Below are 11,783 nucleotides of genomic sequence, written 5' to 3' on the forward strand. Positions count from 1 at the left end.
AATAAAATAAAATGGCGCACTATTTTATGGTGTGGCAAATACAGTATTTTTGCATGTGTTGAACTTTGGAGATAAACGGACTCCTTCATCTTTTACTTTCCCCTATATTTTTTTTTTTTTTTTTTTTTTTTTTTTTTTTTTTTTTTTTGGGAACAACTTTCCCCTGGAAATTAAGGCTCAAAGGTTGCTTAATTTCCTTTGGCCTTCGATGCAGCAGCATTGGATTTTTCATTAGCAAAAAGATTAATCAATTAATTAATTCAAAACATATGTATTTATTGTATGGAAAAAAAACATATATTGTATCATCCATGAGATAGATGTATATTTTGTTATTGTTCCAGAAATAATATGAGTTATTTTGTTTTAGTTTTAGAAATATTGTAGTTTATTTAACTGTAGTTCCAGAAATAATGTAAGTTATTTTGGTTAAGTTTCATAAATAGTGTAGGTTTGCTGTAATTCCAAAAATAACATTTATTTTGTTCTCTTCTATAAATAGTGTGGGTTATTTTGATTCATTTTTTTTATAGAAATAGTTTGTAATTGTGTTGTAGTTTCAGAAATAGTATATGGGTTATTTTCGTTTAGTTTTAGATATAGTGGTGGTTATTTTGTTGTAGTTTCAGAAATAGTGTTTATTTTGTTCCCTTCCAGAATAGTGTGAGTTACCATGGTTCAGTTTCAGAAGTAGTGTGAATTATTTTGCTGTGGTTCCAGAAATAATGTTAGTTATTTTGATTTTGTTTTAGAAATAGTGTGAGATATTTTAGTTATGATTCAAGAATAGTTGAGGTATTTGTTGTAGTTCTAGAAATAATGTTCACTTTGTTCCCTTCAATAAAACTACGATTTATTTTAGTTCAGTTTTCAGAAGTAGTGTGTGATTTTTCCGTAGTTTTAGAAATAGTGGGTTGTTTTAGTTAAGTTTCAAAAATAATGTATTATTTTCATGTGAACTGATTTCCAACGAAGTCAAGTACTTTGCTTCTGAGTTCTTAGGAGAAGACTACGAGGAAGAGGGAGAGTCAATTGAATGGAAATACTTTTGCAAATTATGGAAATAAATGAAAATTAAATTCTTCTATCATTAATCTTTTGCGTTAGTAAATCCAGTACACAGTTGTTCTCTCTCTCATGAACATATTAAATTCTCGTTTGGGGTTGATAACTATTTCCTCTGTGATTATTTTTTAAATGAAAACTAAAAGCTACTTTTGATTGAATAATTAAAATTTGTTTTTATTCTAGTTTTTGTTCTCACACAAATAAAAAACTATAAAACAAATAAAACCAGAAAATTGATGAAACTTTAATGGACATCAATTCATAGGATGCAAGCAAGATAATGATTAGTAGGTTCCATCTGCAAATGGTGATCAATTTGGCAAAGAAAGTGCAGTCAAAGACGTGACAATCGGTTCTAAGCCACCTGGAATAGGAGAGGAAGTCCCATGAACGGCAGGAACCACCATCGGCTGAAGATTCAAAACCTGAACTTGTTCTGCAGCACTAAGATGTTAAGGGTAAAATTGGATGCCTAATAAATTATTTTGTTTGGGCCAGTTTTGTTGGGCTGGTTGGTTATTGAATTTTGTCCTAACTATTAAATAAATTTAGTACATGATTTTTGGTTAAAATTTAAAGTATGAAATCCCTTTTCATTAATTTTTCTATATAATAATAAGGACGGGAAGAATCTTTCTCATCCAAAGAATACAAGTCCTAATAGAAAAGAATAATTAGTATCAAATCTAATCTAGAATTTATAGCATCACACTTTAATACAATCTTTATAACACCTACAATATTATAACAGAAAGTTAAGATATGTAACAACGCTTAATAGGTTAAAAATACTGAATTAGCGTCCCATATATTATGTCTCTATTCTAACTTAACTATTTGTTATGTTTTTTTTTTTGGTCAACTAATTATTTGTTATGGTTTATCCATGTGTTGACTTGTAGTTTTTTCGATCTTTAGAATATTATCAAGTTTACGCATGTGATGGATTATGTAAGTGCTGACGCCCGTCCGATGAGAAATAATTTAGTAAATGAATATGATTCTCCCCTCCAACTTTAAGTATATATACTCGTATGTATTTTGCCCAAATATGACATACCCGATATCACCAGAGTCTAAACTCATCGTCTCAACTTAACATAAGACCTCCAACAATTCATGGCTACTCAAACAACCCTTCCCCTCAACGGTCGCGTAGCAATCGTGACTGGCGGTTCGCGCGGAATTGGCCGCGCCATCGCAACCCAACTCCACTCTGCCGGTGCAAGGGTCGTGATCAATTATGCTTCATCAAACTCAACACAAGCAGATCAACTAGTCTCTGAGCTGAATTACGAGACTACCCAACTGCGTGCCATTGCAGTTCGAGCAGACGTTTCGGACCCCGATCAGGTAAAGCAACTCTTTGAAAAATCGGAAGAAGAATTCGGGAGCCAAGTCCACATCGTTGTGAACTGCGCAGGAGTTTTGGATCCAAAGTATCCCAGTTTGGCCAACACGACAGTGGAAGAATGGGACAACACATTCAACGTGAACACCAAAGGCGCGTTCTTAGTTTCTAGAGAAGCGGCCAAGAGGCTGGCACGTGGCGGCGGCGGGAGAATAATCTTGATAACGACGTCCCTTGTAGGGGCGCTTATGCCGGGGTACGCAGCTTATGCGGCATCCAAGGGGGCGGTGGAGACGATGGCAAAGATTTTGGCTAAGGAGCTCAAGGGCACCGGAATAACTGTGAATTGCGTTGCGCCGGGGCCTGTGGCGACGGAGTTGTTCTTTGCCGGCAAAAGTGAGGAGACGATTAAGAGGATTGAGGATGCTTCACCTCTGGGTCGATTAGGTAAGCCCAAGGATGTATCTCAGCTTGTAGGGTTTTTGGCGGGAGATGCTGGGGAGTTGGTTAATGGCCAGGTCATTAGGGTCAATGGTGGATTTGTCATATGATCAACTCTTTTCTTTCTTGTATAAATAATTTCTCTTAAAAGAAATGTCATTCGGGTCAATGGTGTATGGTAATAGTTACCAATTGGAATTCTTTTTCCCTTAATTTGTATTGGCAGTTGTCACTAGCGTTTGGGCAATAAAAAATTAGAAAACTTTACTTTGTCCTTGAAAAGATCATTCACTAATTTTCGTCCTTTTGACTTTTACCTCAAATATATACTAACTATACTAGCTTTTGCACACGTTCATGCGCGTGCAAAATATCTTTTTTTTTTACATCAAGGTGCTACGCACAACGTATTAGAGTTCTTGTTGTCCTTTTACATTTGTTTATGCAAAATGAAAATGGTACTAATTTCCATGAGCACTTGGGAAACAAGCAAAGAGTTCTGTTCAATATTGATGACGTCAATCAGAACAAAAAAGAAAACTTTTGATGTTGCTTTCAAATTTGACAGCAAAGTGAAGAATGTCAATCCATGTAGGATTTTAGCATCTCCTTTAGAATCAGAAAAATTGGCATGTAAATATATAACTAATAGTTATTTAAGGCCTGAAGAAATTGGCATGTAAACCTTTGTCGGCTAAATTCCAAACTGATGCAATGACTAAAACAACACTCAAACTCAGCCCCAAGAATCCAAGTCCAATGTTCACACACCACATAGTACTCTTAGGCTCTGGTTTCTTCATTGTGATCCACATGAAACACGGATAAACATATGCCAGTGGCAGTGTCATGCCTCCGATTAGAGGTGCTAGGCTCGGCAAGAATGGGAAAGCAACTGCTATGAAAAATGCCAGTCCTCCGAAGAAAATCCGAAAAGCTATCCGAAGCCACCTTGCACATGGCTTGTTCTTCTTGCTGGTGTACTTAAACTCCAAATTATCAAAAACTACCATGCTGTAGATTTGGAAAGTGCTCAAGCAGTTTATCACTACTAGTATGCAAAGTAGTCCCAACACAGCTTTTGAAGTGTTTTTATGCCCATTGAACTGTGAAAAAGAGGTCAATAGTCCTCCATATGAAGATGGTATCTGCATGAATATTCAAAAGACATTGTAAATCTCTGATCATCCCCAGTTTGATATATTTTTCACAGTTTGGTTGAAATAATTTGGAAAGGGTCTCTCACTTTGTTTCCACAAACCCAAAATCCAGCTATGGCAAGAGGAAGGAAGCACATTGCTATAAGTGCATAAGATATAGTCACTCCTCTCCACATCCGGTTTTGAGATCTCTGTTTTGGACTAGATGGCAATGTCCCCTGCATGAGGAAATTTTAGCCTTAATCATGTGTTAAACAAACTCATACTACAATTTTTATTGATAACAACAGAGAAAATCGACCTCTTAACATGACTAAATTCTAACTCATCTATTAAAATATAATTATACTAGACACAGTGCATCTTTAAAATTCAACCAACACTATTAAAAAAGGGTAATGCTAGGGATATTAAATTTGTAGAAAAAATTTTGTAAACTAAATAACATGAAAGTTGATGATTGGATTATTATTTAAGCATTAATAATCCTGATCATTCATATTGATGACACATCATTTAGTTTGGGGTAATGCTAGGGAGATTAAATTTGTAGACAATTTTGTAAACTAAATGACATAGAAGTTGATGATTGGACTATTATTTAAGCGTTGATAAACATGTTCATTCATATTGGTGACACATCATTTAGTTTACAAAATTTTTCTATAAATTTAGTCTCTCTAGCATTACCTTTTAGTTTGCCAATTTTGTCTACAAATTTAGTCTCACTAGCATTACCCGTTAACAAATTCGATACACAATTAAGTTGCTTATTGTATGGCTTAACCAAACTCCTTCCTCCCCCCCCCCCCCCCCAACCCCCAAAATGTAAAATATATTATTGTGCTGAAAAATAAAAAAAATAAAAAAAAAAAAAAAAAAAAGAGGAAAACTAATGAAAAGGGCTTCAAAACTTTGAGTTTTAACTATAAGGACAAAATAAAAGATAAAGTGAATAGTACCATGATTGACTTTTTAGTGTAAAAATGTAATTTTTCGTTAAAGTGAACAATACCTGAAATTTTTCGTTAAAGTTCACAAAAAAAAAAAAGGAAAACTAATGAAAAGGGCTTGAAAACAATTAGTTTTAACGATAAGGAGAAAATAAAAGGGCAAAGTGAATAGTACCAGGTTTGACTTTTTAGTGTAAAAATGTGGTTTTTCGTTAAAATAAACAGTAACGTGGGCATTTCGTTAAAACTCAAAAAAAAAAAAAAAAAAAAAAAAAAAAAAAAAAAAAAAAAAAACCCTTACCCATTAAAAAAGCCTAACAAAATTTAAACCATTTCTACCCACTAGACAAGTTAAAGGTGTCAAACGAGCCAGCATAGCGCTCCTCAGCCCAGCTCATTTAAGTCCGCTTAAGTGACCTTCGGCTGTGATCGGGCCGAATCACTTAATAAATTGGATGGGCCGACCCAGCATATTTAGATTTAAAGTTGGCTCACTTGGGCTTGGGTTGTGTCTAAAGCATGCTTGGACTAGCCCGTGCCTAATTTGAACGGGTCGTGTTCGTTCTATGCTTGGACTAACCTGCCAATTTGACAACTCCACTCACAAGCCACATTGGGAGGTCAAAAATAAAAGGGTTCTTTAGATATAGATTTTTGCAATTCTTATTTTCTAAATAAAAATTCACCTAATTTTTAAACATTCAAATAAAACTCAAATTTGAAAAAAAAAACTGCCAAATAGAAATTAATCGACATATTATTAAAAGATGTTTACAACTTGTGCCGCAATCAATTCAATAAATATTATTACTTACCTTAATTATAATGAACAAATAATTATTGCACATACTATTACCCCTAACATATATATATATATATATACACACACATTCAAAAGAATACGGTACTACTATAAATATACATACGTTCCAAAGTATATCGTACTACTTTTTATAAATGCATTCAAAAGTATACAGTACTACTATAAATATCCATACATTCAATAGTATATCATACTACTAAAAGTTCAATATATATATATATAGTACTACTGTGACATCCCACATCGCCCAGGGGAGTGATCCTTATATGTATATTCCAATTTCCCTACCTAGCACGAGGCTTTTTGGGAGCTCACTGGCTTCAGGTTTCATGGGAACTCCGAAGTTAAGCGAGAGGGGGGCTAGAGCAATCCCATGATGGGTGACCCACTGGGAAGTTGCTTGTGAGTTCCCAAAAACAAAATCGTGAGGGAATGGTAAGCCCAAAGCGGACAATATCGTGCTACGGTGGTGGAGCGGGCCCGGGAAGTGATCCGCCCTGGGTGGGGATGTGACAATTGGTATTAGAGCCTAACCCTGGTCGCGTGTGTGCCGACGAGGACGTCGGGCCCCTAAGGGGGGTGGATTGTGACATCCCACATTGCCTAGGGAGTGATCCTTATATGTATATTCTCATCCCTACCTAGAATGAAGCCTCTTGGGAGCTCACTGGCTTCGGGTTCAATAGGAACTCCGAAGTTAAGTGAGAAGGGGGCTAGAGCAATCCCATGATGGGTGACCCACTGAGAAGTTGCTCGTGAGTTCCCAAAAAACAAAACCGTGAGGGAATGGTAAGCCCAAAGCGGACAATATCGTGCTACGGTGGTGGAGCGGGCCCGGAAAGTGATCTGCCCCGGGCCAGGATGTGACAATTTGGTATCAGAGCCTAACCCTGGCCATGGTGTGCCGACAAGGACGTCAGGCCCCTAAGGGGGGTGGATTGTGACATCCCACATCGCCCAGGGGAGTGATCCTTATATGTATATTCTCATCCTTACCTAGCACGAGGCCTTTTGGGAGCTCACTGGCTTCAGGTGACCCATTGGGAAGTTCTCGTGTGAGTTCCCAAAAACAAAACCGTGAGGGCGTGGTCGGGGCCCAAAGCGGACAATATCGTGCTACAGTGGTGGAGCGGGCCCAGGAAGTGGTTCCCCCCGGGGCGGGATGTGACAACTACTATACTTTCAAATATATATATATATATATATATATATGCGCAGCACTAACATATATATTAAAAATTATTATATGTAATTAATAATTACCTATATGTAAATTTATGATTAGTAAATAATATATTTTGCAGGTAAATTAGTATTAAATAAAATAATATTTTTTTATTGGGTAGGTAAATTATTTTGCATAGATTGGGTTTGTTTATTATGTAGGTAAATTATTTTTCATGTATTTTACATAGATAGGGTAAATTATTTTGAGCAATTTAACATTTAAAATTTTTAATAGTAGTTGCACTATTTGAATCAAATAACATTATTTTTTAGGTAAATTATTTTGCATGGATTTTTACATACATCAGGCATATTTTATATATGTGTGTGAAATAATTTACCTACATTAATATGTAAAATATAATTTTAGTGACTTAATTAAGCATGTATATATATTAGACATGTTCTATATTGTTATTATATATCAGGCAATGAATTTATAACATTAATGTTTTTTTTAGTAAAATCATTAATTCTCCCTTATAATTCGCATGACATTAATTGTGTACATCAAACATTCAAATATAGGTATTTTAGGCATCCAGAAAATTTTAAATGTGTTAATTCAAATATAATTAATGAATTTGCTGATGTGGAATCTAGTAAATGGGTTTTATTCGAGTAAAAAACCTATGTCGGGTTTTAAAGAAAATTAAGTTTTAGGGGTTAAAGTTATACTTTCAGTAAATAAAAGATAGCAAGAACACTCACCTGAATCTCAAGGATAACATTATGACCTTTGAATGCAAGAAAAATGATGCCAACTGAGTTCAGTACAACACCAAATCTATCCATGTTTGACTCCATCTCCGGTGGGTTGTATGAAATGCCACTAGGCCTGCCCTTGGCGATTGAAAGGCCCCAAATCAGGGTACAGTAGGCAATCGCAGTGGTGGCACCAATCAGTGAGACCCAAGCTATGGAGTTCAAGTTGGGAAACTGAGCCACAACAATGGCCATGCATACGAACAACAAGAAGCACTCTGTGCCAGTCACTGAGTTAACATCACAAACAGCTTTTAAGAAAAGCTTCATGGTTCCACCTCCTATGATGATCAGCTGGGCACATGTACCCCCTGATAGGTACATTACTGGGAATATAGTGAGCAGTTTCCCCAACTTTGGACCTGAAAAAACAAAACTAAATGTCTAGTTAATACCCTAGTAGGCATTACGGGATGCTGTTTGGTATGGAGGAAGAAGCGCTCGTTTGGACTAACCGAAGGCTGTTATAGCGAGGTGGAGGTATCTACTGTACCGAATTCCGGTGTCCGATTCGTGTAGATGTACAAGAAGCCATGCGGTGTAGAGTTGCCATGCGAATGCTAGTGACAAGCATATAATTCCCCATGCCCTGCAACAATTGGAAACATGTTGAGCAAAGTATTAAACTTGTTATAATAAAAATATTACAGTGAGTTTGAATAAAATATTAGACTTGCTACAACAAAATATATACTGTCGTTAAAAAATGCGTCAAGATCGAGCTTTGGTATAATTGCCTAATAAAGCTCGGACCAGCTCATTTGTTTTTTTTTAATCAGCCAAACCATTTCAAAGTATTTAGCTTATAGTGTTTTGTTTTTTGTTTTTGTTTTTTTTCATGTAATCTTTGTTAAAATGAAGAAATAGAGAGTAGAGAGAGAGAGAGAGAGAGGGAGAGAGAGAGAGAGAGGGGGGGAGAGAGAGAGAGAGAGAGAGAGAGAGAGAGAGTGTGTGTGTGTAGCAGAGAACAAGAGAGAAGTAACAAGGGAAAAGAGATTTTTGTATTGTTTTACTTAATGATGAAGTGGTTACAAGTGTATGTGTTTATAGAGTTAGTCACTCTAACAGACTTCCTAACAAACCATCTAATCTAATTACAAATGGCAATGTCTCTTGTCTACGCAACATTATATTCTAACAATCTTTACCTACGGTTTTGTTATTATGTACGTTATTTATTGATTCATATTAATTTTTAATTTTCATTAAGCTGAGTCAAACAAAAATTTAAGTTCAATTTACAAACAAGTCAAGCCGAGTTGAGTTAAGCTTGAAAGTCATTCGGGGCAAGCTTGAGCATACATTAAGAGCTTTTTACAAGCTTGAGCACAAATAATATCAACTGTGAGCCGAATTTGAACACTTTGATAGTTGGTTTGGCTCGACTCATGTGGACCCCTAATATCTTATTGTACAAACTCAATAGGGTGATATTCCCTATCAAAATTGGTTGGCACCTTGTTATTGCACAAGAAGTTTCCATCGGAATCAGATGCTGAGCTTGTGAGAATATTTTATATTGGAAATTATTGAGATATTTTTATTCAGACTACTGTATGATCAAGCCTAAACTAGGTCCAAGAATGTAGGGACAGACAGGGCTCGCATGGGGCACTAATTACCTAAATAAAGTCTGGTAAAATTTAAGAGACACACAAGAGGCGATTCTTCGTGGAATTAGACCTCAATCACCTTGTAAATTATTGGTCCCCATTTTTGAGGAATGGAGTAATTTATATTTGAAATTATAAGTTAATGGTTGTAAAGGAATAATAAAAAATAAAAAAAATGAAAACTAATAAACAGGTTTAAAAACTTTGAATTTTAACCAAAATGGTAAAAATATGTTGTAAATAAATAGTACCAGAAATAAGTTTTTAGAGTAAAAATATTTTTAACGTTAAAAACGAACAGTACGATTTGTTAAAACTCCCTAAAAAAAAGACCAATTAGAGCTTCGCTGCCGTTACCCATGACGTTGGTTGGGGTCAGTAGCAACCCCTTATCTTTGGTTTTTATGTTTGTTTTTTGAGCTTTTATCTTTGTAGTTCTAAGTGAGTGTCTCAAATTTGGGCGTTATATATGCCTAATTTGTGAATTTTTTTTTTTTTTCCATGTTTTTGTTTTCCCTTTCCCTCTCTCGTTCTATCGATTCCCATGGTCCTCCATCCTTGCCATACCCTCCCTGTCTCTTTCTTCTCTGACCCCCCACCACCTATTTTGCCTCTTCCACTTCTTTCATCCCTAAGTCCTCATGCCTTAGATTTTTCAATTTCTGTTCCTTCTTTACCTCTGATTGCCGATGGTGTTCATCCCACCCCTACCACACTTGTGGACATCGGGTCTACAGTGGTCAGTCGTGTGGATCAAAGGTCAATTTCGACCTTTTCTCTAATCGATTGAGAATGACGCATGTTGGCTCGAGTTCAAAGCTCTAATCCCATTCTCTACAGATCTCTTATCCAGGCTTGTTATTTGTCTCTTCCTTTGTTGCTGATGGCGACGACGGCGGTTCTTCCGCCAGAGGAATAGTTAGGCTTCTTGGGATCTGTTCTGATTTGAGCCCTTTATTTTGTTGCTTGCCTAGTCCATATTTTATTATTTGTGCTTAACTTTGTATTTGGATTTTGAGAGAGAATTTTCGTTGAATTTTTTTTTTTGTACCTTGTTTACGATAAACAATAATCATTTCAATAAAATATATTATTTAATATATATTATATTTGTTTTGTGAGAATACATATCTCACAAGAATTTAAAAATGAACAAAAATAAATTGTTAAGCAAAAGAAGAAGAAGAACACGTAATAAATTGACTTGAAAGAACTCCTTGATCCTTCGTAGAAACAAAGGCTAAGTAAAACTATGGTAAATCTTAGGCAGTATCAACGAGCCAGGTACTGTTTTAATGATTTCATACCATCAGAAAACACAAATGCTGATGAAACCTTTTCCTAAAGAATAATTTCAATGATATGAGCATGCTATGAAACCTTTTGCAAGGATCCGGTGGCACATATTTTGAGACACGTTTTTGTTGTTTGCATTTTGTAATTTTTTTTAAAAGAATCCGAAGCGTCTAATATCAATTCACCTCATTAATCATTTTTCCAACAAATTAATTCAAAACTATTAGGACAATATTCATTTGCAGTGAAAAATGGACGAATACAACTCTACAAATAAACACTAAATTTAATTCAACTATCATATGACTTCTAAGTTGAGTAATTTTTGGTAGAGATGATATGTGAGGAAAGACATAAAACATAGATAGTTGAATCGTTGAAATACATTACAAACTGGGTGCCATAAAAATATGCATCCCTCAAATCCAAATCCATGAGTCAAATTTATGAGTTTTAAGATAGCTAGAGTTAAAAAATAGAAGATATTACTTACCATTCAAGAGTGGCAAATGCAAGAGGCAGTAAAAGGGATTGGATCCCAATTCCTGAGCAAAGTAAATGAAAGATAGCTGAAAACACATTCCCATTCCTGGATTCTGTGATGGGCAGCCAAGCATCCTGTGGAATGAGCTCACCACCTGTCCATATTTCAGTTGATTCATTTGGGGGAGTAGTTGTGATGGGAATGACTTGAGCAGAGTAACCTGATGAGCTTCTGAACAAGCTTTTTAAGGAATGGCTATGCCTATTTATTTCTTCCCTGCAATTTGCTTCAACAACCACCTCTTCCAAGTCTGCCATTTTCCTCCAATTGCTATAAAATTCAAACTCACTATATATACATAGGTGGGGGATTTCACACCGACCCAAAGTAGTTGCCTTTTTTATTTATTTTATTTATTTGTTATTATTATCTGACCAAAGTAGTAACTAACAAGGCATATTCTTATGGGTCAATTGCTTTTGTAAGACGTTTTCTTTTTAATAAATATGATATAATATTGAATATAAGACGATAGCAAACACACTATTTTAGTCAACTAATTTAACTCACGTCTACAATATATAATGACTAAATATTAAGTA

At 35.4% G+C, this 11,783-nt stretch overlaps 2 protein-coding genes across 2 annotated transcripts; one reads left to right on the forward strand and one right to left on the reverse strand.

The window, feature by feature from the left end:
• Window positions 1–2,139: 2,139 nt before the first annotated feature.
• Window positions 2,140–3,099, forward strand: LOC137727323 (NADPH-dependent aldehyde reductase-like protein, chloroplastic). Its single transcript, XM_068466188.1, has one exon. It carries the CDS (start codon window positions 2,188–2,190, stop codon window positions 2,968–2,970), a length of 783 nt encoding a protein of 260 aa, XP_068322289.1. The 5' UTR covers window positions 2,140–2,187; the 3' UTR covers window positions 2,971–3,099.
• A 298-nt stretch (window positions 3,100–3,397) lies between these two features.
• Window positions 3,398–11,498, reverse strand: LOC137727437 (lysine histidine transporter-like 8). Its single transcript, XM_068466297.1, has 5 exons — window positions 11,191–11,498; window positions 8,244–8,377; window positions 7,735–8,150; window positions 4,107–4,238; window positions 3,398–4,008 (listed from the first exon to the last, which is right to left on the reverse strand). The coding sequence occupies exons 1-5, from the start codon at window positions 11,496–11,498 to the stop codon at window positions 3,517–3,519; spliced, it is 1,482 nt and encodes a 493-aa protein (XP_068322398.1). The 3' UTR covers window positions 3,398–3,516.
• Between the last annotated feature and the right edge of the window lie 285 nt (window positions 11,499–11,783).

This window comes from Pyrus communis, chromosome 3 (assembly GCF_963583255.1).
Source record: "Pyrus communis chromosome 3, drPyrComm1.1, whole genome shotgun sequence".
In the NCBI taxonomy this organism is placed as follows: domain Eukaryota; kingdom Viridiplantae; phylum Streptophyta; class Magnoliopsida; order Rosales; family Rosaceae; genus Pyrus; species Pyrus communis.

What these genes read in the sequence shown, in the direction of transcription:
- LOC137727437 (XM_068466297.1), bottom strand. Translation starts at nt 11,498, where the DNA reads ATGGCAGACTTGGAAGAGGTGGTTGTTGAAGCAAATTGCAGGGAAGAA. An exon ending in GCATTTGCCACTCTTGAATG is followed by an intron (nt 8,378 to 11,190) that starts GTAAGTAATATC and finishes CAATTGTTGCAG; the next exon opens with GGCATGGGGAATTATATGCT. An exon ending in CCTCGCTATAACAGCCTTCG is followed by an intron (nt 8,151 to 8,243) that starts GTTAGTCCAAAC and finishes TTGTTTTTTCAG; the next exon opens with GTCCAAAGTTGGGGAAACTG.
- LOC137727323 (XM_068466188.1), top strand. Translation starts at nt 2,188, where the DNA reads ATGGCTACTCAAACAACCCTTCCCCTCAACGGTCGCGTAGCAATCGTG.